The following is a 26,468-nucleotide window of genomic DNA, read 5'->3' as shown; positions in this document are numbered from 1 at the left end:
GTGAGGACCTGTGCTCTGGAGCAGCCTGACCTGGATTCAACTTCTGATTTCCTCACTGATAACCTCTGGGACATCAGGCAGGATTTAGTCTCTCACAGCCTCTGTTTCCCCATCTGTCAACTGAGAAACGGATTAAGTAGTGCCCATCTGGGAATTACATGAAATACTACAAAACATTTAGTTAGCACAGTTCTGGGCACATGGTAAGTCTCAACAATGGTATCTATGAGTTTCCTTTGGTCTTGGTCTCTTCCTTGAAACAGGAGATTGACATTTAAAAAACAGTCCATTTTTAGCTCTGGCATTCTACAGCTAATGACTGGTTCATCAACATGCCTGTTCTAAATCAGAAGTTCCAAAAGAGAGTGCAGAGTGCGCTAGTATGTCTTGATATAATACCCAGAAGGTAAAACGTGCCCACAGACACCAAATGGAGGCTCAGCTGAATGATATTATAATTCTGATGGGAGTCAGGCTGACCTCAATGCTCACCGAATAGATCTCCTCTCACTTAAGCATCTCTGGTTTCTGACTCAACAATGTCAGGATATTCTTGAGCTTGAACTGAGCTGGTAGATACACAGTGTAGGAGTAAAGACCTAAGTTTGCATCCGGGCTGTACCCCTTGTTAGCTATTTGCTCATGAGAAAGGTACTTAACTCTTCTGAGCCTCAATTTCTCTTCTGTAAAATGGGGACAAGAGTCATAACGTCACAGGGTTGCTGTGGAAACTCAGTGCAATCAGGCATGCAGTATTACGTCATGTGGGGCAGCCAACAATAGCTGAGCGCCTACCTACTCTTTGCCCATCACAGTGCTGGACTTGTGGGGGCAGGGTGCAGGTGGAAACGACTAACCTCCAGGAAGTCAGTCTGGGGGAGGTGGCATATGCATGAATGCATTGGGACCTATCCAGCGCCCACCAGTTCTAGACCCTAAAATCAACATGTCTGGCCTGATAAAGGATTTCTCTGAGGGGAAGCATCTGTCAAGCCCCAAATTTCCAGAACATGGTGAGAATTTATGGGACCAACATAACAAAGTACCTGAAATCAGGAACTTAATGAAAATTATGGGCTGTGAAGGCACTGTGGCAGTATCACTGTGCGCTAAGGGCCCACAGAGGGGCACGTGAGGGACTCCGGGCATTGAGCCTACTACGTCTACTAAGGTGGCATGACTGAGTCTGCCTGGAGTAGAAGGGACAAGTTGGACAGAGGTGGGGACTTCAGTGTTGCACCTGGAAGATCTGTAAGAGTTTACCAGGTGGACTTGAGAGTTGAGTTACCAGTGGGTCCCTGGGGGAGACCCAGGGGCATGGCCCTATCCTGGCATCTCAAGTGGTTTGGCTCTCCTGCTTCTTCACGTTCATAATTCAGCGTGGACTAAGTGCATTCCAAGGCTCCTGCACACAACCAACCCTCTCTCCCACACCTAGGGAAGCACACCTGCATGGGAGGGAGGGAATGGCAGTGATTTTAGTATGGAGATAACTTGCATGCACTATAATTTACCTTTTCTTCCCCATGCAAAGCCCTCTCAAATGTTGGTACTGATTGTTAGTAATAGATTCCTTGTGGCTCATCTGACCACGAGCTCCCACACAGGCATTACCAGCCGAGACTACCTGGCTGCAGAAGCTGAATGGGCGGACAGAGCCTGGAGAGCAGCCCTGCCCTTTCCTGGTGTTTCCTAAACCGGGAGGAAAGGCAGATGGTCTCTCTCAGCCAATCAGCAGAGAGCTCTTATCAGGCCTGTTCTGAGAGCTTGGGGGCAGGTTCTGGTCTTGGAAGACAAAACCTTCCTCTGTGCTCTGGCCCAATGGATTCTTTGTTCCAGGGGCATCATTCAGCCAGAAACACTTCTGCAATTAAACACCTCTGCACCCAAGCCTTGGCAGCTTCTAAATCTTTCCTTCCGCAACCTCAGAGCCTTTCCCTCATTGTCCAGGCCACTCAGCCCGCAGCATGCCCTTCCCCAGGGGACCAAGGGAGCCATGGCCACTTTATCTGAAGCTGCACTCACCAGCTTGTTCCCAGCCAGAGAGAAACAGGCTGGCACCAGGCCAGGCCCAGGCCACTGAGAGCCTGAGTGAGGGAGGCCTGGGCAACCCCTGGCTTCCCTGGTGTCTCACTTGGGTTTTGTCCTGTCTCTCTCAGGTCTGGCCAGACCTAAGAGCATTTCCACTGGGAGATGCTTGTGTTAAGGCCTGGGCCAAAGGCCTGCCTGTGGTCCTCTTCCCTGGGGGTCCTGTGGCTGCCCCCTCCCTCTTCCTCTCCACTCTTTCTCCCACTCACACGTCCCAACCTCCTCCTCCATCTGTGGACCCTGCACACGTGTCAGGTCTGTTAAAGAGGAAGGCTTCAGGGGTCACTCTCTCAGAGGCAAAGGAAAGGACACCTTCTCTCAAAGTGGTTCTGGGAGCCTGGGACGCTGCTCCTCAGCCAGCCCAGTCCCCCGGCTGCGGCGCCCACCCTGGTCAGAGAAGGGAAGGCAGTGTGACCACCAGCTGCCACAAAGAGGCTTTGTCTGAAATGAATCTTTAAAAACCAAAAGGAGAAGGCATTTCTAGCTGTTTTCTCTCCAACATGATCAGCTCAGTGTGTTTGCTCAATGGATAAAGAAGGGACCATAAAATCATAAAAATATTAGAGATTGTTAGGGGCCTCTGGGATCCCCGGGCCCAGCCCTCCCTGTCGCGTGCCAGAGCCTGTCAGCAGCAGAGCCAGCACTGGTCCCTGGACTTGTAATTTCCAGGATATTAAGGTTCAGAGAGGTTAAGTAACTTAGCCACAATTACTTGGCTAGTAAGTGGCTCAGCCGAGGCTTAAACCCAAGCCTGTCTTAACCACTCTGAGATACTGCACATTCCCATGGAAAGGCTGGAGGGGAACTGGTGTGAAAATCACTCTATAAATGCTGGGGTTGACCCCAGCTGCCAGCTGCCTGGGACCTGACTATCACTATTTCATGTACCAGGTTCCAGGCAGCTCCTTGTAAAAGAGCTCTGGGAACACGTTGGTAGATTTGTTACTAGACTTCTCAAGGTTCTGATGACGAAGGCATCATCACTGTGAAAATAGGACAAAGAAAGCAGAATTAAGTACGCCTCACACTACAGAGCTCTTCCACAGAAAACATAACATGCACCTGACTTCCAGAAATTGGATCCAACTGAAGCTGCCAATAAATCTGGTATTTAATTTGTATCAAGTCTGGACACATTCTCTGGGGTTATGTCTACACATCATTTTAATGGATAGCGAAGTCTGAAGTCCCAATTTCTCTAATATGTTAACCTTAAATATATAAAAATCAGTCACTGTGATCTGCTCTTGGGGCCACAATAGGTGGCAACCACACAGCTTCACGGATAACACACAGAAACTATCCATCCCTCACGACAGATGGTCCGCGGCCAGAGAGGCAAGGACAACCTGAACAACGAGGTAGGAAATATGTAATTAGACTGTGGTTTACAATTGAGAACAAGATGTATCACGTATGGCCTACTCCTTCTGGAGGTCAAGCAACTGTCAGTCAAGATGAGAGCTGCTGGTCCCATGTGCGCCTGAGCCCGGAGGAGGGTTGGTGACATTGTGAGGATGGTGAGGGTGACCACAGCCACCAAGCACTGCCTGAAAATCTTTAAAGTCACAGGGACTGAGGGAAATCCCAACTGAGGTCTCTTGCCTACGGAGCTTGTGCTGTTTTCACTGTGCTGTGCTGTCTTGTTTCTAAAATGTTATTGTTGAACAAAATAAGATTCCCGAATTCATTCCCAAATTCATTACGAACTACGTAATCCAGTGATATTTCAAAGAGCATTCCTTGCTCGCGTCTTCATAAACAAAAGCCTCTTGAGTTCGAGTTGGGTCATCTTCCTCCCAGCTTCGCTTTCTCTCTTCTCCTCCTGGGGTACCTTGGAGCAGATCACAGAGCCTTCGAGTGTGCTGGCAAGCTCTCCCGCTATTACTCAGGCACTTTCCAGCGAGGACGATCGGCTAAGTGCTTAGGCTATTTACAGCCCCAGGAGATAAACCGTTAACTTGTTATTGTTACAAGTGGTGAGCTGGCACCTTGTGGTCTGGAAATCCCAACAGTTTGGCACTTGGCAAACTGAGCGTCATCTAGAAAATCCGGGGGCTCAGGCATCTGTGGCCAGCTCACTGGTCCTAGGAATGGATTGTTGTGGTGAATTCAAGCAGTGGAATGTGTCATAACCCTCAGATGCTCCCTCAGAAAAAAAGATAAAGACAGCAGAACTAAGTTAGCATCACACTCCAGTGTCTAAAGCAAGGCTGGGCACTTCCCAGTGGTCCCTGTCAGCATCGAGGAAGGAGGTCGGCAGCAGAGACCGCCCTCGGGAGTGCTGGCACAGCCCCTTTCTCAAGCCCTGCAGCCCTTCAGCTGCCCCCGGGTGACTCTGGAAGAGGAGCACGTTGGAAAGGAGTCTGAGGATCCCGGCCCTGCACCTCAAGATGAGCCAGTGGAGCTGCAGGGCTGGGAGTGCTTTTATGTCATTCTTTTTTTAAATGAATAAGTGACTTCCCTTAGTAGATTTTTTTGAATACAATAATTTAAGGTAAAATTACTGGACATACAGAGAGAAATTTCACTAGGAAAATTTTAGTTTAAGTGACAAATATAATAGTTTTAAAATTTTTTTTCAAGTGTTGAAACTAAGCTGTCTTAGGCGGTGTGCTAGAGTGACATCCACAGGAACAGAGAATCCAGTCACTGGGCACTACCCTGGGCATAAAGTGCAGACTCGCTCTACACACTGTCCAGACTTCCCCGTAGAACAGTGTCCTTTCCAAAGGTTTGGTCTGGATGCTAATTATTCTTTGTTGTGGGGCTGCTGTTTCCACATGGATTTATTATTATTGAGTCTCAAACTGGAAAGAACAGAATGAAGATGCCAAAGGGAATGCAGCTCACAATGGTGAGAAGATGGGAGACAGAGGAAGGCATGAGAGGTGCTAGGTGCCCCTTGGCGCTAGACTGGGAGGGTCAACTCATAATCACTGCCCTGAGAAGGCTCCTGCCCCAAAGGAGCCCACAGTCTGGTGGGGAGACAGACCCCCAACAATCCTAACACAGTGTGACAGCCACAGCGCAGTGCAGGAGAAAGAACCAGGGAGTGGAAGGCAGAGCTGAGTTCTAATCCCACATCCTCCTCTTCCCAGTTGTGTGATCTCTCTGAGCTGTAGTTTCCTCACCGCTGCAGGGGCTTGTGAGGGTAAAATAAAAGCACATGTAAAGCACCTGGCAGGTGAAGGGCTGTAGACCCCTGGCAGTCATCATTCTTATACATTCCAGTGGAGGTTAATATGCAAGGCATTATGGGAACCCCGAGGAGGAGTAAGTAGCTCTTCTGGGGTGGGGGAAGACTTCCTGGAGGAGGGGATGAGGAGGGCTAAGGGCCTGGAGATATGCTCTTGGAACCACTGCCACCATCATCGAGGAATCATGAAGATCAGGCTTGGTGCGGGGCAAATGTTCTGTTTTCAGAATGAGAAAAAGGATAAAATACTAGAAATCACAGCCCAGTTGGCTTGTGGTCAAACCCCAGTTGAAATTATAGAAAAGATTATGAAGAAGGGTGTGCGAGCATTTGGAAAAGCAGAGGGTGATCGATGAAAGCCAACACAGGTTCTCTAAGAACAAGCCCATAAGCTGACTCCCTTTCTTGGAAAGGGTTAAAGGCTTGGCCAACCGTAGGAACGCCACCCGTTCTGGATCCGTGGACCGCAGTCACGGTGTGACGAGCTCCTCCATGACATGCCTGCAGAACAGCACCCCTCAGCCTCTACACTGTGGCTGGGGAGCCCCGGGGCTTCACCCCACCAGTCCCAGGAGCCTCGGGGAGATGCTCACCTCTGCATCTGCACACTGGGAGCCCCTCACAGCTCCCTCCTACTCTGACCTCTTTTCTTTTCATAATCACTTTAAAGTCCATGTCTCTCCCCCTGCCCAAGAGTCCTGGTGGAAACCTGGGAGTGGGCACAGCGTATTTGAAAGGGTTCTCTGGGCAGCAACACTGCAGTGTCTGTTTATCCAGAGGCCAAACAGGCAGAAACAGGACCCCTTCAAGCTCTTCATGGGCCCAAGAGTGTACCAAGCACACTGAAATACACCCACCTCAACATGTAATATAACTTCTACTGTAAAAATTTTGAAAGGATTTTTAATAATTTTGCCTTTGAAATTATTTGGCCAAGAGCAGCACGATTAATTTATGGTTGGCTCTGATTTCTCGGCAAACATCAGGCATGTTCAGGAATTCTTGGGAAGTGAGAAAAATCTAGCCTACAAATTGTTTTCGAAAGTAATAACAGTTTTTATGAAGGCTAAATTTAACAATCAATGAACTTGACCAGATGTTACACTTTGTAGAAATTTAATGATACACATTTTGATTTTGCAGTTTTCTTTTCATATTTTAGAGCCAACAACTTTTTTTAGGCCTCAAACACTTTTCATAAACTCCTGAAAAGCTTGTCAAGCAGCATGCCTGTTGTCCGAGGTCTTAAAGGGCCTGAGCAGCTGGACCCTTTCCCCAGAAGGCCCAGAAGCGTAGTTCAGAATGTCAGCTCTGGGGCTCGGTGGCAGCTTGAGTGAGACGACCTTGGTGACGTACCAGCTATTCCTGTGCTAGGTTATTGTTCTGTATTCTGGTTCCCTGAAAAGTGGTGACTGACATAGAATACGTATGTTCGTAACTAAAATATTATTTCCCCAGCCTCCCGGATAAGTGAGACTCGAGCGGCACGGGTGACGGCTCCTCGCTGCCCCCACCTGCTGTCTGCTCTCCCGCCCTCACCCGGGACGCCCAGCAGGTCCTCATGCTGGCCGGGGCGGGACGCACACCTAGGCAGTCCATGTGCCCTGGGGCTCAGATTATTAATCTGGGTTGGAAATTCTAGATCCAGTTTCAACAACCAGTCATTTCTCCTGTTAGAAAAATGTTTCAGGGAGTGGCAAAAGACTTGTTGGAGGCAGATATCAGTGAGAATAATTGGAAACAGCGTACGTTCTCACACAAAAGCAGTGTTTCTTGATGATGTCACAGAAGCCTCTCCCCAGGGCCCACATATGGACTGAAACATCCCAGAACACTTCCCACAGGCCACAGGGTCCTCTGTGAGGCCTCGGGTGGTCAGGTCTGGAGACTTGGGCTGAGGGGATAAAGAGCCCTGTCAGACTGCTGGCCTGCACGTGGTCTAGTCCAGCTCACGGCCGGGAGGCACTCTCAGCTGCTCCCCCCTGCCTCAGGCGCGGCGAGGCAGAAGAGGCATCACTCTGGCCCACGCAGGCCCCAGTGTCTACCCACTTCTCAGCTCTTGGCCTCTCAGCCAGTTGGCCTGGTCAGATATTCATGGGGCCACGTTTCCCTAGCAGGAGGGGTGACTATACTGAAGACTGACGCAGTTGGTGAGCCCATTTCTCCACTGGGGCCTGGGTGGGTGAGTCAGGCTGAAGCTGGTCTGTCTCAGATCCACAGAGAGGACACTGGGCTTAGGAGGCTACCCGCAGGCCGGGGCTGGCTGCAGGCTCTAATTCAGCTTTACCAGAAAGGCCCTACATTGGGGTATTGAGCCCTGGATAAGATAGCAATAAGTAGCTCCTGGCTCCCTGGGAGGGTAGGTGACCTGTGCACCTGATCCCTCCATCAAGAACCCCAGTGAGGAGGAAGGAAGCAGGGAGAGGACTCAGGCACCCAAACCCCATCACCTCCAACATTCACCAGACACTGGGGATCGGGGCCCAAGACCTGCACACTGTGTTCCCATTGCCAACCTGCCTTCTCCCCGAGGCCTCCTGACTCCCAGCCCCGGGTGCTTTTCACACCCTCTGTGGCTCCTATAGGGAACCACGCAGACTCAGCTCGGCCACGGCGGCTACACTTCCCTTCACGTGGAACGTTCTGGCTGCAGTTGCGCCAGGAGTGTAAATATGGTCTTCACAGAGAGAGGTCGGGGCGCTCACTGCACTCAGAGCCCTGGTGCCGCCGAGTTAGTGTTGGCCTGGTGCTCCGGGCAGAGCTGCCCTTTCAGAAGGAGCGCCAAGTGAAACAGCACCCGGCACGCCGTGCTGCTCCAAGGGAGAGCCCTGCCCGCCGCGCACTGAAAATGCAGTTTCATTGACAAAAAAGGTTTCCGTCCTTCATTCCAACACGTCTTTGTGGCCCTCTCCACTGAAGTTATGACTTCTAAAATATGCCTTTATGGCAAACATCTATCAGTAAATAATCTGACACTTCATCTTGGAAATCCTAAAGCAAACACAGTAACCTGTTTGGGGATGGGGGTGGCGGGAAGTAGACGACTTCAAAACTATCAGCTTTCCTCTATCAAAGAAAAAAAAAAAAAAAGCCTCACTGGCACCTGCCCTGGTTGGCCTTGTGCTGGGTGCTGGGCTCAGGAGACCTTCAGAGCAGGTAGAGTTCTTTCCCCCTGTTTACAGGAGAAGAAAGTGAGGCTCAGGGAGGACCTGCCCAAAGTCAGCTGTGAGGAGATGAGGCCACCGAGCCTTGAGCCGAGAGCTCCGAACTCCAAGTTTGGGGTCCTGTCCCCAGCACACACTTCCTCCATGGATTCCTTAGTCAAAGTCCGACACCGTGCCTGCCCCCACTCCCCACCCCCGGCGACAGTTTATGTAACAGTTACAGTGTTCTCACCAAAGGAGGACGCTTGGACTCAGCTATTGGACTCAGCAGCCACACCATAATCTCACTGCTGCCATTTTCTGCTACTTTATTTTATTGCTGCCAACTTTTCAATGCTAAGGATTTTGCTGACTAATTTTCACCCAACATTTAATTTTCTGACCTTTGCCACTGGTGCCTTTAGTGTAAGAAAAGGGAACGTATTTGAATGCAGGAGATTTTCTAGAGGTCTGCAAGGGTAGCTGGGGGTCACTGTCTGTAAATGTTCTTGATGGAGGCTGGTGGGTCCTCAGTGTCATGTGACATACTGGATGCAGGAGACATATGGAGTTTGTTTTTAGTAACAGCAGAAAATACTAAACACTTCTTCACTATTTCACACTTACTGCATGATTCTAGAAAGCATGCCATACCTGAAAGCCTTAAAGGAAAGAACTGCTGGATCTGCCTTAAAAAAAAAAAAAGACAAGGAAAAACCTCTACATCATAAGAAACGCTAAAATAGATGTAAAATGGACAAAAGATACCAACAGGTAAACACAGAAGAAAAATAAATCAATAAAGATTTAAAAAAGGAATAACACTTTGACAAAGAAGGAGTAAAATTCTTACTTTTTTTTTAACCTGGCTGACTGGCAACGATTAAAAATAGTTGTAGGGACACAGAGAAGTCCGCCTGGCCCTCAACCCTTGAGCTCACTCTGGTTGGAGGAAAAGAAGAAAGTCTGAGAGTCTGGGTTCCGGACCACCACTTGGGTTCAGATAATGCATCTGTCCCAACCAGCCGTGTGACCTCGGCATGTCACCTAAGGTCCCCACGCTCCAGTTTCCTCATCTGTGCAGTGGGGAGACTGCTAGCGACCTGGCAGGTGTGTCAGGAAGACCTCGTGTACAAATGCATGGATGGGGCACACAGTAAATGCTCACCATAGGTTGGCTAGTGGAAATATTTTATTATTACTACTGCTCTGTTCAAGCCTCTCTTCTAGGGCTTCATAATATGGGGTTTGGACATCCATTTACCTTCTGATTATAAGCAAAGTTGTATGTCTATGCGTCTTTCTGGATAGAGGGTCTAGAGTTTCTCAAACTCTTAAAGGGATCGGTGGCCCCAAAACATTTTAAAACACTTGCCTTTTAAAAACAGCCCTTTGTGGAAATGTCAAAGGTAAAGCTGGAACCACCCACGGCACCCACAGAAAGAGTACAGGCTGGGAACCACGAGGCTGACCTGCCACTCTCCCGGTGGCCTCGAAGCTTCTCCCCACGTGGCGATGCCTTCAAAGCTGGCCTTTCAGTCTGAAAATCCGCGGAGCCCCGTGGCAGCTATGCAGCAAAAAGTCCGGCTGTTTGTTTTCAGGGGGTGTTATTCTGCAGGCTTCTGCCGGATCTTGTCACCAGCTTCCGCCTCCAAAGGCCTCTCCTGTGCGTCTGACTTTGTAACGAGCTGGGAGGCCTCCCACGCCCGCTCCGTGCTCTGCTCCAGCTGTCGGGGACAGACTCCCTTTCTCTGCCTTGGTCCCTGGGGCTGTGGGCCGAACACAACCAAAATCTTTTTCTCCGTCATGAATGTTCTTTCTGGAGGTCTGGCCTCCCCTTCCCAGGACAGAAGAGGCACAAGGCAAAGAAGGAAGCAGGGCTTGTCACATCTGCTGCTGGGCGGGTACTTGGGGTCCTGCCCTGTCCCCTGGGGGAAAGAGGGCTGGCAAGTACGTAAATGGCTGAGACATCTCTCTCCAGAGGAGGAGGGGAGGAGCCCCTGGTGAGCTGTCAGCGGCGAGCACCCACACCCACCTTTCTTCTGGTGCTATACTGGGCACTGGGGACAGAGGGGTGAGCAAGACAGCACCTGGCCTCCCGTCGGGCCCCAGATGATGGTGCTCACACACTACTGTGAGGCCTCCGGAAACGCCACCAGTGACGTCCAACAAAGACCAAACCCAGACTTCTCCTGTTTAACCATCACCTGCAGACACTCAAGCCCAGTCACAGCCAGGAAGGGATGTGAGACATTTGATCCACACAAGAAAAGCTAAATACATCTGCCGCTGATACCTGCTCCCCCCTCCCCCAACACACACACACACAGAAGGGGAAGAGCAAGATTCCACAGGAATTCAGGTTGGCAGAAGGCCGGGGAGGTCAGCTCCCGCCTTGCTGGGCATCAGAGGAGCCCCACTGTGCCCTAGGCTTCCATGGCCCCGCATAGTACCTGCCTGGGCTGGGACTCAACAGACAGTTGTTGAATAAACATACGCATTAATAGAATAAGATGGAATTTTCTTAGAAATTTTGTCTTAACCATTCTTGCTCTAGAACTGTTTCGAAGAGAAGCTGAAGCTATGTGTGGTGATTTTATTTATTTTAAAATGCACAGTTCAATGGCTAGGTTTTGAAAAACTTCTGAAGTTTACTAAGATCAGTGAGGAAGGACCCACCTTTGTCTGGCTCTTGGTGACTCTGGTTTGCACCCTCCTGCTGATGTGGCCGATGTCTGAACACAGGAAACCGCCAGGGGAAGTGGGGATGGGTGCTGACAGACCTATGGTGGCTTTTCAGATTCCCAGCGACACCCACCCCTTCTGACCAGGCTGCCCAAGCTCGGTGAAGTCACAGATTACAGACCCATCTGGTCTCAATTTCAGAAGAGAGCCAGGGACTGGGATGTGTCCTAGACACCATCCTTTAAGCTCATGGACATCTGGACATGAGCTCTGGGCACTTGGCCTTCAGTGATCTTCCTTTGGAAAATACAGATTGAGCTGAATGGGAACTTGGTACCCCAAAATATTTGGAGGCCAGCATCTGAATCCCAGAAATAGCCTGAAATGTCTGGCTACAGATTCTAGGCACTGCTTGGGCCCCTGTGACTCCAGGGAAGTTCACTTACTGAAAGCTGTAGCAGCTGTCCCCAAGCACCGTCACCAAAAGGCAGGCACAGAGTCAGTCGCTGGGCGCAGCTTGCCTCGGCCCTGAGCGCCCGGGAAGCAGCGAGCCCGTCTCACTGACCTGGCGGAGCCCGCAAAGGCTGGCGGACGCCACTGCCTCGTAGCAGGCACGCGTCTCTTTTTGCCAATATAACCAACTTAAAAGAGAAATCACTCCAGGAACTGCACACAAATGAGCTCAGCAATCCTTACAACCCCAATGAGGTAAATATGACCTCCCTTCTACAAACTGGGGAAACCGCGGGGTTGGAGAGGTGCAGAAGCTCGCCCACATCACAGCGTGCGGGAGTCAGGGGTGAAAGCGGGCTCAGAATCCAGGCATCCTGAGTTCTAGCCCTGGGCTCTTGTCTTTATATCATGTTACTTCACAGACCTGGAAACCACAGTCGGTGCCTTCACACTGCAGGCCGATGGCTCCCAGCCGAGCCCTGCCCGAGGCTGTTCAGCTTGGGGTGAAGCCGGCGGTGGGGGCGGGGAGAACATGGCTCGGGGGCCAGGCGACAGGGAGGTCTGTGACGCGTGCACACCTGTGTCCCCAGGCCCGTGGAGAGACTGCCTGCAGGCCCTGGAGGATGGCCACGACACCAGCTCCATCTACCTGGTGAAGCCAGAGAACACCAACCGCCTCATGCAGGTGTGGTGCGACCAGAGACACGACCCCGGGGGCTGGACCGTCATCCAGAGGCGCCTGGATGGCTCCGTCAACTTCTTCAGGAACTGGGAGACCTACAAGGTGAGGACCACCCTCCCCGAGAGGCCTGACCAGTCAGTGCAGGGCCCTCAGAGGGAAGGTACGTGTTGCCTGTCAGGACCTGTGTGGCCCAAACTAGAAACACCCAAGGGAGGAGGACACTCCATTTCTGCAAACCCGCCAGGGTGGTGAGGACCAGCAGCTCCTTCCCTGCCCCTCACCAACTGCAGCAGGAGAGTGAGGAGTCCAGACCACAAATGCCCCCCAGATGGGGTGGGGTGGGAATTTAGAAATGCTGGGGAGCAGCAGCCCCTCACCCAGCCTAGGTGTGGGGAGCATCTTACTCCCAGCTGGGGCTCCCAAGGGGAAGACCTGTTCTCACAGCCCAGAAGGGGCAAGTCCCAAGGCTCCCAGGCCCTGGGAGAATCCTCCACATGGCCTGTTGCAGGGAACTGCAGGAGCACGTGGGTCCTAATTCCAGGGCTCATCCTCTGGGCTCCCAGTTCCCAGGGAGTTGAAGGCTCGCCCTTGTGGGAGGAAAGGCTGTGAGGGTTCAGCCCCACACCCACCTCCCTCCTCTGGACAAAGAGGTGGCACTAAGGACGGCAAGGGCAGCTCAGTCTGCTGATGCCCCCCACCACCCCCACACCAGGCACCCCGCTGGGCACTGCCCTTCATTGCCTCCTTTACTCCCAAGCCAACCCTGGGAGGGAGAGGCCGGTGTGGACCCCGTGTACAGATGAAAAGGCTGCACAGACAGGAAGTGGCCTCTGACACCTGCAAAACCTACAAACTACCTGGACCACGACCCCCACACGTGGCTCAGCCATGCCCCGCGCCTGTCCTGCCTGCCCTCCCACCCGCCTCCAGACCAGCCTGTGCCTTTGCTTTCTCCTCCTTCTCCTCTGCCTCCTAGCTGTGAGGTTCCTGAAGCCTCACACCTCAACTCCTTTCGCCTCCTTTACACATTCTTGTCCTCAGAGCAGTAGGCACAGCAGTTAAGTCTGGGTTCTTGACTCAATCCCGGCTCACCCTCACGTGCTGTGTGACCTGGGCCTCAGTTCACCCATTCTAGGGAGATAATCACAGAACTCAGCTCACAGAGTTGGCATGAAGATTAACAAAATAACCTATGGGAAGTTCTGATGACAGTGCCAGTATGTCGCAAGAACTCTCTAAACACTAGCTATTATGATCATTAATGAGTCCACCTATTTTCAAGACTTCAAATGGCCACCACTTGGCTGATGACTCCCAAAACTACATATAATAACGATAATAAACCTGAATTTTAGAGCTAGGAGGGCGCCCAGGTGCATGTGGCATGCATTTGTCACAGCGCACATCTGTCACACCATTAGTTTACATGGGACCCTCACACACAGCCCATCCCCAGAGAAGGGAACAGAAGCTCAGAGGAGCTAAGGGATTTGTCCGAGGAACTCATGTAGTGTGCTAGGCTCTCAATTTACCATATGCGTGTGTCGTCTGGCAACCCTGCGGGGAAGGAAACAGAGTGTCCCCTGTGTTCACACAATGCCTCGCACACAGCGGGCACTCTCTAAATAGTCTTGAGTGATGCATGACTGAGGCTCAGACAGGCAAGATGACTCAACAAGTCACAGGTGGGAAGTGGGGAACTAAACCCAGGCTGGCCTTAGGCTCTGCCGGTTTCCAGGCCCCTCCATGCGGCCCTGAGCAGCCAACGGCCGGGCCCTGCTGGCGGAGCGCCCTGCCCATCCCTTACTAACGCTCGCCTGCCTTTTCCCCAGCAAGGGTTTGGGAACATTGACGGCGAATACTGGCTGGGCCTGGAGAACATTTACTGGCTGACGAACCAGGGCAACTACAAACTGCTGGTGACCATGGAGGACTGGTCTGGCCGCAAGGTCTTTGCAGAATACGCCAGCTTCCGCCTGGAGCCTGAGAGCGAGTATTACAAGCTGCGGCTGGGGCGCTACCATGGCAACGCCGGCGACTCCTTCACCTGGCACAACGGCAAGCAGTTCACCACCCTGGACAGGGACCACGACGTCTACACAGGTAGGGCCAGCGGGGTCAAGCCCAGCTGCAGGGCAGGGAGAGAGCTCAACAAAAGCCAAGCCTCTGACTCCCGGGCCTGAGAATAGGCAGATCCCAGGCCCAGCTGCCCAGCCTTGCTGCCGTCCCCTGAAGGTCCACGCCTCTGCCCTCTGCCCACAGATCCCCTTCACAAGCCTGGGTCAAAGTGGCATTTACAAACAGGAGAAGGTAAAGAGGGGCACAAATTACACGTAGGAGGGCCACTCTGGGCCAAGCTGGACCTCATGCTGGGCTGTGCACCCGCATCACTCTCTGCCTGAGGCACCAGATATCAAGGCGACATGTCCCTGCGGGCTCCAGGCCATACACCCTGGGTACCAATGCTGGCCCCACTTCCTATGTGCCTCCATGCTGGGCATGCTGCTCAATCTCTCTGAGCCTGTTTCCACTTCTGGAAATAAGGACACTATCTACCTAGCAGGGGGGTGAGAAGGTCAGAGAGCATGTGCCTGACGTGCTTTGTCTGGGACTTGGCAGAGTCGGAGCCCGATCCAAGCGGCTCTCTGTATACTTAGTCACTAGCAGGTACTGTTAATGCAGTGCTGGAGGGGAGCTACTGAGAGGAAGCCAGGTAGGAGAGACCAAGTGATCTGCCCAAGGTCATATGTCTCAAATCCAGGTCCTTATTAGATCAAAAAAAGGATAAAATAGAAAATTATAAGAAGCACAGACAGTCCAGCCCTGAGTCCAGACATGAACCCCCACAACAGCTAATGCATCGCAAGGCTCCACACCAATTCCTTGAGATGAGGGTCCCTGGGCCCCCACTGGTGGGTGGCAGTGAGGCCCAGCTCCTCCGTGAGGGGCTGACTCCTCCTCCAGGGCAAGGCTGTCTGTTCTCAGGGGCAAGCTTGGCCCCTTCTGCTCCAGCTGCCCAAATATGAAGGCCACTCCCTGCCCTCCGAGGACTGACTGTCCCTGCAGTTCAGGCAAGCTCAGCTGCCTACATGGGGCGGGGAGGTCCCCACTCCAGGCCCCCATGGCGGCTGCACTCCAGCAGACTGTTCTCACAACACCGGGGGAAATGCTGACCCCTCTACTTCCTCACTGGCACGGAACTGACCCTGCTGAAGGGTCTCCTGAGGAAGCCCTGAGTCTTCTCAGGCCAGGGCTGCCAAAGCTTCAAGAAGAGCAGGGCTGAAAGACGACCCTCAGAGCTGCTCAGACACAGGGGATACAGGGGCTGGCACCGCATTTCTTGAGGGCCCTTATGGGGAGCAAGGAGAAGACTGCTCTGTGACCCCAACTGTTGGGCCTGTCCGGCAGCACGGTCAGGGGACGGCAAGGAAGTGAGCTCCCCGTCTCTGGCCGACAGGAGGCCGACTGGTGTGCCGAGGGCTCTGCCGCTTGGACCGTGTGGCCTCAGGGCATGGCCCAGTGGAGCCGGAGGAAAACTCAGAGAAAACCTGGGCTGCCGGGGCTCTGGGGTGCCTGGGCCTTCTCCTCTCGGCTTTCTGCCTCAGCCGCCTGCTCCCTCCTCACCTCATCCCAACACCCGCTCCCAAAGCCACAAACTTGACTGGGCCAGCCCTTGCCCTGAGTGGGGTCCCTCTCTAGGCCTGACAATGCCCGGCCCCCCTTCCTGGGAAGGGCAATGCCTTGCCCACACTTTTACTGTTGTTCTGAACTGCTTGTCCTTGGCAGCAAAATCCAGCATGATAAGATAGTGCCAAAAACTTCATGAAAATATCTTTCTTCTGTGAAAAAAAATTTTTTTGGCTGGAATACAGACTGGGGAGGAATAGAGGAACATTTCATCTTAAACATTTCCTTTGTAATTCTATAAAGACTCTTGATCTAATACTTCCAACTCTTTAAAAAAAATTCCTAAAAAAACCCTTTGGCCCTCTCCCCCAGCCCACCTCAGGTCACTTCCGTTTTCTGCTCAAGCCTGGGGTGTGGAGTCCTCCCTGCGTGCTCCATTTGCAGTAAGCCCTGGGCGAGCAGGCACCCTCGCTCAGTTCCCACGGTGGTCCTGGGAGGCACCACACTCATCCTTATTTTACCATGAGAATTCGGTGGCTCCACGAGGTTAAGTCACTTGCCCAAGATCACACAGCTCACTAGGCAGAAGGCAGATCTGAGCAGGTCTGAAGCCCCGTCCCCTCCCAAGCATTCTTGTTCAAATGTCCCCAGAGGGGGGGGGGGTCCCACTGAAGTCCCCGAGCAAACGGCAGATTTGGGTAAAGCCTCCTCCCTGAGACCTTCTTGCTCTTTCTCTCCTGAAGGAAACTGTGCCCACTACCAGAAGGGCGGCTGGTGGTATAACGCCTGTGCCCACTCCAACCTCAATGGCGTCTGGTACCGTGGGGGCCACTACCGGAGCCGCTACCAGGACGGAGTCTACTGGGCTGAGTTCCGAGGGGGCTCCTACTCGCTCAAGAAAGTGGTGATGATGATCCGGCCCAACCCCAACACCTTCCACTAGGCCGGCTCCCCGCCTGACCGCTCGTGGCTGTGCTGGCCCCAGCACACAGAGCACCTCCTCACTGGGTCACCTTGGGGCCGGGAGGACTGGGACGCTGGACTCTTCCCAAGTCACTGCGACAGATAACAGAACTGAATCGAAACGGTATTCTCTGTCCCTACTACTTTCTTAACATCAGACAGCCCCTCGTGTTCTCAGACAGGACAGGACTGCAGTCAAGTCTTCCCTTAAATAAATTAAGTCCCTACAATAAAAACACAACTGCAAAATACCTTCATGATATACACGTGTGTGAGCCGACCTTGTGCACTTGCGTGTGTACCACACGCATATGCATTCAGATACACACACACATCGTACATCTAGATACATATACAGGTTTGCCTTATACACCTAACACACGTAGACTCAGTTCTCGGATGCTGAGGCTGTTGACAAGCGCTCTGCTCTTAGGAGAAGAGCGTTTCATTGATGTTGCACTACTTGAGCCCAAGAGCAGGTCACAGCCTGTGTAGCTCCAACTCAAAGAATAATCCTTGGCTTCCACATGCCTGGATTCTTCCAGGAACGTCCACAGTGCTACCCTCTCACAGAGGGGGTCCCAACTTCCTTGCTTAGGATCCCCTTTTGGCACCTAATCAAATTTCAGACTCCACGTCCCCGTCCATTTTGATACCCACCCACCCACCTACCCATTCATCGGTGCCATTTGCTAAGTGCCTTCTGTGCATCAGTCCCAGGCCACTGTTGTCCAGGCACCTTTTCCACTCTTCTCTACTCCTTGCCTACTTACTCCTGACCTCTTCTGTCCCCCTGTGCTTTCCCTCCAGGCAAGATCCCTTAGTCCCCGAGTAGGAAACAGTCTGGACTCCGTGTTTCTAGTCAGGAAAGGGGAAGTCAGGCCTGAAAGGCCTGCCACATAGATAACGGTATTCGCAGTCTTGTATTTTCATTCATACTTTAGCCTACCTGTCGTTTTAACCTTCACAGAAATAATTACCCACCTTGCCAGCAGATATTCAATTGAAGCAAAGTCATAATCCAATCATTGGGGGCCCCAAGTGGCTACAGACCAAAAGTCCCATGTTCTCAGGCCGACTAGAGTCCATATTTTGTTTCCAAACTACACTTTCCCTGAGAACAGGTGCCATAAAAATGAGGACTGGCCACTTGTCCTGAGTTACTGAATAACCAGGGGCCACGGATCCCTTGGTTGGTGCGTTGCAGCGCAGTGGCTCTCTGAGTCCTGTTGGCCACGAAGTGTGTCAGGGGCAGTACTACCGGGACTCTTGCCAAGCAGGGAGCAAGGGATGACCAAGAAGGTAAGACCCTCCGCAGAGGGCACGCGGGTCGGGGTGTGCTAGATGTCGGAACGTTCGGTACTGTCCGCGTCTGGGTGTGTGCCTATTACCTCAGCAGTCTCACAAAGTGTACCATGTAGCACGTTTTGTGTATATAAAAGGGAGGGTTTTTTTTTTTAATATATTCCCAGATTATCCTTGTAATGACACAAATCTGCAATAAAAGCCATCAGTGCGATTTGGATGTATCTACGCTGTGTATTATTGTTTTAGAATGCCTTCCTGGGACCCTCGATGTCAGAGCTTTTGAGTAAAACCAAGAGATTCAGCACCAGGGGCATCCACCAAAATCATGTAATCGTACTCTCCCTATCTCTGGTTTCCATATGTGCCCTCAGGAGTCCTGCGTCTCCATTGGACACAGGCAGTGCAGTCAACACCTGAAGCACCTTCCCCCACATCTGGTCCCATTTCACCAAATGGCACCATCTACTCAATTGCTCGGGTCAGAAACAAGGACTCCTCCCAGCCCCTTGCCAAGGGCAACCCATCCCTCCACACAAGCCCTCTTTCCTGCCCTGGTGCAGGCTCTCCTCCCCTCTCCCCTCGACTACGACAACAGGCTGCCCCTCACCAGACCAGGAGCCCTCATTCCAATCTGACTTCCACACTAGTTGCCAGAACCACCCTCCTGTAAAACTGATCTGTGGATTGGGAAGGTGTCTCTAGGCCTGACAGGAAGCCCCAAAACCATTAAGGAAAAGACTAAGGGATTTTGACTAAAGAAAATTCCTTTTTTTTTTTTGCCCTATGAAAAATGGAATAAAACAAAACACGACCAAGATTAAAAGGGAAATATTAAACAAGAGAAAAATATAGGAATAACAATCATGCTACACCAAGTACTCTTTCAAATTAAGAAGAAAGATACACTGTTATAGAAAACTTAAGTACACAAACACATCAGAAGACTCACAAATGGCCAGTACACAAGAAAAGAGGCCAAGCTCAAGAATCACCAGAGAGGTCCGTTAACTCAAGCCCAAACCATCACATGGTGCCCGGCGGATTGGCAAAGATGAAAAAATGTCAGTCTCCATGCTGACAAGGGAATGGAGAAATACGTACTCTGTGTACTCTGGATGGAAGTATAAATTGATTCAATATTTTTGAAGAGCAATTTGGCAATGTATCCATCAAAATTTAAAAGGCACTTAAACCTTTGGACTCACCAATCCCTCTTTTTAATGACCAGGTGATGTTGCCTTATGAGAGCCCTTTTCAACAAAGTTGCAGTGCGGGGAGACTGCCGTTTCCTGGGGCCTTCTGTGTGCCTGGAATTGGACTTACGTCTTCTCAGGTGACCTCACAGCAGCCTGTAAAGGAGGGACTTTCCTTTCACTTCACAGAAGGGGAGAAGTGAGGCTTGGAGCCAGAGTGCTGGTAAAAATGCCCCAGCAGGGATCAATTCAGAAGGTTCTGGGAGTCAGACACTACTGAGTAAGAGTTCTCAAACTCTTCTCCCAAACTCCTAGGCAGTTTTTGGGGTCACAGTGGAATCTGGACACTATTAGGTGAGAATATCTCAGCCTTGGCCCAGACCAGAGCCACCCCTCCCCACCCCGACACATCTGGAGTGGGGGTGTGTGGGATGCAAGGATTGAAGGCAAAGGAAAACAGGGCCCAACCTTATCGGTTACTGGTCTTGGGTCCAAATCCCAAAGCAGAGAGCTCTGGACAAGAGAAGGTAGCCCTTTTTCTAAACTAGCTGGGAACCAAACAAAAGCAGAGCACGACACCAGCCCCCACCCACCCCAGGACCCAAACCTGAGTCTTCGTCAAATTGTACCCTGGCTACATGGAAGGAGAGGAAGGAATAAGCCCATCAGAGATGTGGAACCCACTCTCCCTACAGTGAAATGGGGGGAGGGAGGCAGTTTACCAAACCAACAGCATTGAAGAAGAGAATGGGAGATGAGGGCTGTGGTCAGGTGCGGGGCCTTGGTGCCCAGAGAGTCACTCACCTGCCAGCAGCCAGCCAGGTACACTCAGCCCGAACAACCCACATCAACACTCCCCCTCTCCCCTCCCACGGTGACTTTTAAGACCTACAGTCATAGGGCTCCTGCTGCCACTAAGGTCTCCACAGCTAGCGCACCTGTGGACCCAGAAGGAAGCCAGTGAAACCCGGACTCTCCCCTGCCCCAGCCAAACCCCAGTACCCCAGTTTGGGCCAATACGTTGGTGGATGGAGGGCACCCACCTGCTGGGCTCATGTGGGGAACATGTCAGGAAGACAGAGATGTTCCCCAAACAAGTGATGATGAACAAGACCCCTTCCCCCAAATCCTGCCAGTTTGAGCAAGATTGAAAGAGAAACCTTTGAACTACAGAAAACACCAGCAATGGGAATCAATGATGCTCATAATCCACAGATCCTGTCTGGGAGCTCAAGGGGTCCTCCCTGATCTCCCAGGGGCGCCTCGTTTGTTTTACACAGTCTAGTAAAAACTCTCGGTTATAGTACGAGAGAGCCAGAGAACTGGACTAAATAAAAAAGGGGACATTTTAAGTGGAACAGAATGTTAAACTGGCACTCTTTTCTGCCTCAGTTTTATCTGAGACTCAAAAGGCTAAGGACAAAATAATAGCTGCTGAGAGCCCCCATATTCTAGAACAAGGTGCAAGACCCTCCCTGCAGGGGATGACCCCAAACTGGCTCTACAGCATTAGCCGACTGCCCACCTGCAGCCCGTGTAACGAGAGCTGAAAAAGCATCGTGGGGTTGGGGATGAGTCATCCCTGTGGCATCCCTCCGCCACCACAGGGAAGGTAGGTGCTCCCCCTCCCTAAATCAAGTGAGAACTTCAAGGGACTCTTCTAAGAGCTTGGCATGGCTGAGTGCGAGCACTACCATCTGACTCATGCCTCAAGTCTGCAGGCCAGCGGCAGAGGGCAGTGAGAAACGACACTGCCCTGGGAGCGGCGGGGAGGCAAAGGACACAGGTTCCTAGGAGGCAGAGGGCAGCCTGGGTGGTGGGGTGGGGGCAATGCAGGAAGCCCAGGAGCCAAGGAAAGGTCCTAAGAGGTCAGTTGGAGGAGAAGTATTATCCTATCAGGGGGCGGAGTCAGAGGTGCCCAGAAGGGAAATTGTGAAGCAGCAGCAGGGAAGAGGAAGAAAAGACAGGAAAGGGAAAAAGACAGAGCGTGGGTACTTTGGGCACCTGGCACCCCCACAGGGCACCAGCTCTGGGTTCCCACTGAACCGACCACATCAGATGGACCCCATACCTCTCCCTCATCCCTCTCCCCTGTTCCAACCCCAGGGGCCACAAAGCTCAGTGGACAAGTTGGGGAGACAGTGGGACTGTGGGGTCTAGTGGAGACGCTGACTGTGCACCCTCCCCGGCCCCAGACCTCCAGCCTGGCCGGGCTGTAGGAGTACAGCCTCCTGATCACTACACTGGACAGTCTGGAGTCACGTGACTGTTAACAGCGAGACTTCAGGGGCCTGTTAAGTTCTCAGCGTCAATTGGGAAAAGAACTAATCCACAGGGTAGGCTGGAAAGGACACAAGGGAAAAATAAAGTTGGTTTCCTCTTACACCTGATTGAGTCCAGCTCACTGAATAAGCTGGTTACATAAGGACACGAGGTAGCTCCCAGAGTCCATGAGCAGGGACGCAGCTGGGCCTCACGAGGGCCAGGAACCAGAAACCGCCTGGAAGGCCTTCAAGGGGCAGGGTAGCAGCTCTCTCAGCTTCTCTCCCTTTCCTTTCCCTTTCCCTTTCCCTTTCCCCTGCCTGCAAGGTCTCTCTGTTTCTCATTGTGCAGCCATCTGCTTTTCCCAGCATGGAATTTCTGAGCTCACATGTCCTCCTGGTTTGAGTGCCAGCAAAGACCCAAAGCCCTTCTCCTTTCCAGCTAACTCCCAGCCAGAGGACCCGACTGGCCTGCTGGGGGCTGTGTGTCCCCCTCAGTCCTATTGACTGGGCTCAGGGCAGAGCTGGGTTCTTGGAGAAAGAGGGGTCAAGGGCTGGGTCTATAGCCAAAAAGAGGTCTAGACTATATACATCAGCTCTGGTTGGTCCCCATCCTCTCTGGAGACGACCTTTGGCCAGCGAGATGGATTCTGTCCCACTACTTGTTAGATCATGTTCCCCAGCTCCCCCAGCTGACGCCTGCCCCACCCCAGAAAGCACACCCAGCCCTTCCAGGCCCAGCTGTGTCACTAAACATGACACATGGCTGTGCCCAGATGGGGCTCCTCCTGCCCTTCCTGGATACGCCAGGTTCCTCAATCATCTCTGTGGACACAGGAAGCAACAAGTTCCCCACTGCTGGGCTCTTCCGGGCAGTATTCACTCTGGGAAATACTCATACCATCCACCCTGCGTGGGCGCTTTCCATGTGTGTCTCTCTAAACTCACAAAAACCCAAAGGGGTGGGTTCTGCAATTACCCTCCCTTTGACGTAACAGAAATTGAGACTCAGAGTTGTAAGTGACTTGCCCAAGAACATGCAGCCTGGGACAGTCAGGATTTGAGCTCGAGTCTGTCCGACTCCTGAGCTCCTGACTCTGCAGGATTAGACGGCTGTCCCCAAGGATGAAAGGAAGCCACTGAGGCTCCTCTCTCATTCCATCATCACTTCCTAGAATCATGGCAGCATGGAGCCCGCTCCCACAGAAGCAGGTGTGTGAGGTGGCCAGCCAGCCTGCCTGTGCAGAAGCAGCCAATGGACAGTAGGTCCCTGGATGTCAGGAAGCAAGACCAGGGCTGTTGGCCCCGTCTCCAAGCAGAGGGCACAGAACAACAGGGGGCAGCAATGGAGAATATTTCACAATTTCTTGGGGTTTCCAATCCTTTGTCAGGGCTAAAGTGGCTGGGCCCTGCCTTTCTCCCTTCCTCTTGTACGACAAGAAAGCCACATGTCCCCCTATCTGCAGACTAAGCCCCACCCTTTGGCGGTAGAAGTGTCCCACTTGTGGCTGGTCTGGCTGTCACCTCGTGCACCGACTCTACCTAGTCCAAGCCTTGGCCTGCACTATCTGGTAACTGGGTCCCTTTTGTGGAGGCTCATCTCCCATCTCCATGCCTGCAGGACTGGGGTTTGCTTACCCCATCTCTCAGATCCCATTGTCAGGCCTGAACCAGCCCTAGTCTGGGATTCCAGCCCTTGTGGACACAGGCCTTGGTCCCTACCATCACTAGAACATTCAAGTGTTCCCATTTCTCCTGAACGGGGGCATCCTGGCCTAGGCCGGCTCAGCCCACACATGGGAACCCAGACACAGGTAATCCCTCCCACCTGTATAGCCTTCCCAACGCACTTCTATGTACGTCACCTCCCAAGTGAGTGGGCCATCTGACTGTCCCTGCCCCTGCTCAGCCGTGGTTGTATTAAATCTGACTCACGAGCAGGTCAAGGGGTGCTTCCTCCCTGGCTGCCGCAGCACGTGTACCCTCCAAAAGCTAAAGGACATGTCATGTTGGGAGGACAGCTCCTTGGGCAAGGGTAGACAGGTCACAATTGCCCCAACACTTAGCAGAGCTAGGAGTGGCTCAGAGCCTGGGTAGCTAACGAAGGAATGGAATTAGAATTGCCTTCTGCAGCCATATGACTGGAGCCATGCCCTAGTCATCTCAAATTGGGGAAAGAATCAGAAGCAGCACGCAGCCTCCTTGGAGCCCGGAAAGCTGACCCAGCCCAAGGCGACTGTGCCGGGCATGCATTTCTGTCAGCTCCTCTCCATGGGGACCCGACAGTCAGCCAGCCTTTCCTCACTGATCACGGCAGCAGCACAAGGCTGTGCTGGGGATGCAGGGAGGCGGATTAAGGACAGATGTTCAGGATGCAGAGGCAGGAGCAGGGGCAGCTGAGCAGCGGGGTGGGCCTAGAAGGCTGGCTGCCTGACCCAGGCCCAGGGAGTATGTGCTTGAAGCAAGAAGCAGCTTCTTTGCTAAGAGCACAAAAAATGAGTAGGTAGAGAAATGAGTATTAAAGCCAGAGGCCATCTTTCACCTGTTATTTCATAGTAAGTAAACGGCTGGTAATACATAGCACTGGTGAGCATGGAGAAGACAGGCAGGCTCACACGTGCTGGCGAGAGTGGAACTGCAACCTTGCAGCGGGCCCTCCAGCAGCAGCCACCAAATATAAATTTTTGGTCTTGCCCAGAATTCCATTCCCAGCTCTCAGTTTCAGAATTACTCTGACAGGTGACTAAAGATACATGTATAAAGATATTCTCAACAGCACCATCTGTCCAAGGGAAAAAGTAGAAACAACCTAGGCATTTATCAGTTGGGGCCAAACGGATCGGTGCACATCCAGGCACCGTCCCACAAAGCCCCACGTGGCCGAGATGCCACAGAGCCACTGGGAAGAATGAAGGCGTTCTGGACTTGCTGCCACTGAACAATGCCCACGACACTTTCAGTGTAAAAAGCAAGGTGCAAAACAAACTCTTTACCCACTCTCATTTTGGTTAAAAAGCACAAGACTCTTTGCACACCCCCACATGAGGCACAGATACTTGTACGTGTGGATTAAAGTGCCCGGAAGGATACACGCCAAGCAGGAGGGAGAGCCAGGGACTTTCACTCTTTACTTGGTAGACTTTTTAGTGTGAATGAGTTTTACAGCAAACAATGTGCTACTTCCGTAGTTTTAAAAGTTTTTAGAAGGATGAGTGGGAGCTGAACGGCACTCCTGAGCAAGGCTTTCTGGCCACATGAAGCAGAGGTCCTGCCCCCGGAACAGGCACTCCTGGGCCTCTGAAGTTCTGGACACCTGACACCCTGAGCCCGATGTACACTTAGGAAGGGCAGTGCAGCCTCTCTGAGGGTAACCTCCTAAGACCTTTCAGGCTTTAGTCCTCAGGCACCCTCCTTTCTCACAGATGGGCAAGATTCCATCACCTCTCAAAGTGGTAACCACCCGCTCTTCCTGGAGGACTTCCTCCTCTCAAAACCAGCTTCTGAGAGGGACCCAGCACTTCCTGCTGCCCCAGAGATCAATCTGACAGTCATTTTTTTTAATTAAGGAATTTTTTTGATGATAAATATCTGATGGCAGGTAATTATTGAGTGTTTACTCCATGCAGGGGATTATCTGCAGCGCATGGCACGCAATGATTTATTTGCTCTTCACAGCAACCCCATAAGGTAAATCCAGCGATTATTCCCATTTTAAAGACAATGAAGGGAGGCAGAGAGAAAGTAAATAATATTTCCAAGATTATTCAGCTAATTAGTAGTGGAGTCAGGATACGAAAGAAAGCAGTTTGCCTCCAGGGCTCTTGCTCTTAACTGCTCTGCTATATTGTGTCCCAGAAGTAAACAGAAAATAACACACATCTAAGGAATCTTACAGTCGATGACTTGTCCTGGATTTATGGGATCATAGAGTCCTCTCTATAAATCGTCAAGGGCAGGTAGGAAGTAATTCCTCCCTTTTTGCTCCTAGACTCATCCGTTATTCTAGACAGCAGTTCGGCACCCACTGCCCAGGAGTATATACCTTGACATCTATCACTAGAACCCAGACCCGAGAGACTGAAGATCAGAGAGAGAGATAAAAGGAGTCCTTTCCTTCCTAAGGCCTCCTTTCTAAAGTCTGAGGTTCAGCCTGAGGCATCTGTTGTGTCTAGGAGATTGTCAATAACAGTTACGTCCTTTTTCTGTGTTGGCCCCACCTCCACAAGGGAGCGGGTCACAGTTCTGCATTTCAGTCAACAAAGCAAACCCAAAATACATACAGGAATTGCCTGCTTGCTCCACCATGGTGTGGGTTGCTATGTGGGGTGGTTGGGAATTTCCTGATTCCTCTCTCTCCCGCTCCCACTCTTTGGCCTCATTGCAACCTGCTCCTGATTCAATCATGTGCCAGCTGTTAGTCTCCTGTGGCCTTGAGGGCAGTGATTTGCCCTCTTGCTTCCTGCAGTTTCTGTAATGCCTCTTACTTGTACTTGGTGGGTTTATACAAAACGTGTTCAACGGGTGAATGAGTAAACTTAATGTAGTTCAATTCTACTTTTAAACATCCAGAATCTGACAGTTTTTTGTGTGTTGAATTTCAGAGCTGATTTGTTTCAGTAGGGATGGGGCAACAAAGTAACAAATGTGGGGAAGTGATGAAGGTGGTGTGGTGCACTAGTTATCCACTGCTGTGTGACAAAGTACCCCCAGATTTAGCCTCTTACAACAATAAACATTTGCCATCTTGCAGTTTCCAAGGGTCAGGAATTTGAATATGTCTTAGCTGGGTGTCTCTGGCTCAGGGTATCTCTTGAGACTTGCAGTCCAGCTCCTAGCCGGGGCCACAGTCTCCTCTGAGGGCTCCAC

General features: G+C 51.8%; 2 protein-coding genes across 13 annotated transcripts in view; one reads left to right on the top strand and one right to left on the bottom strand.

The window, feature by feature from the left end:
• ANGPTL2 (angiopoietin like 2) overlaps window positions 1-18,369 on the top strand; it is a 33,948-nt gene extending 15,579 nt beyond the window's left edge. Inside the window, exons 3-5 of the mRNA XM_032478482.1 lie at window positions 12,159-12,352; window positions 14,083-14,353; window positions 16,621-18,369. Of these exons, the coding sequence (XP_032334373.1) occupies window positions 12,159-12,352; window positions 14,083-14,353; window positions 16,621-16,820 (665 nt within the window). The 3' untranslated portion in view covers window positions 16,821-18,369. The remainder of the gene's footprint in view (window positions 1-12,158; window positions 12,353-14,082; window positions 14,354-16,620) is intronic.
• RALGPS1 (Ral GEF with PH domain and SH3 binding motif 1) overlaps window positions 1-26,468 on the bottom strand; it is a 269,898-nt gene that overhangs the window by 106,938 nt on the left and 136,492 nt on the right. The gene's annotated exons all lie outside the window — the stretch shown is intronic.

Source organism: Camelus ferus, chromosome 4 (assembly GCF_009834535.1).
Source record: "Camelus ferus isolate YT-003-E chromosome 4, BCGSAC_Cfer_1.0, whole genome shotgun sequence".
NCBI classification, from domain to species: domain Eukaryota; kingdom Metazoa; phylum Chordata; class Mammalia; order Artiodactyla; family Camelidae; genus Camelus; species Camelus ferus.
This window is presented reverse-complemented; position numbering and strand designations above follow the sequence as displayed.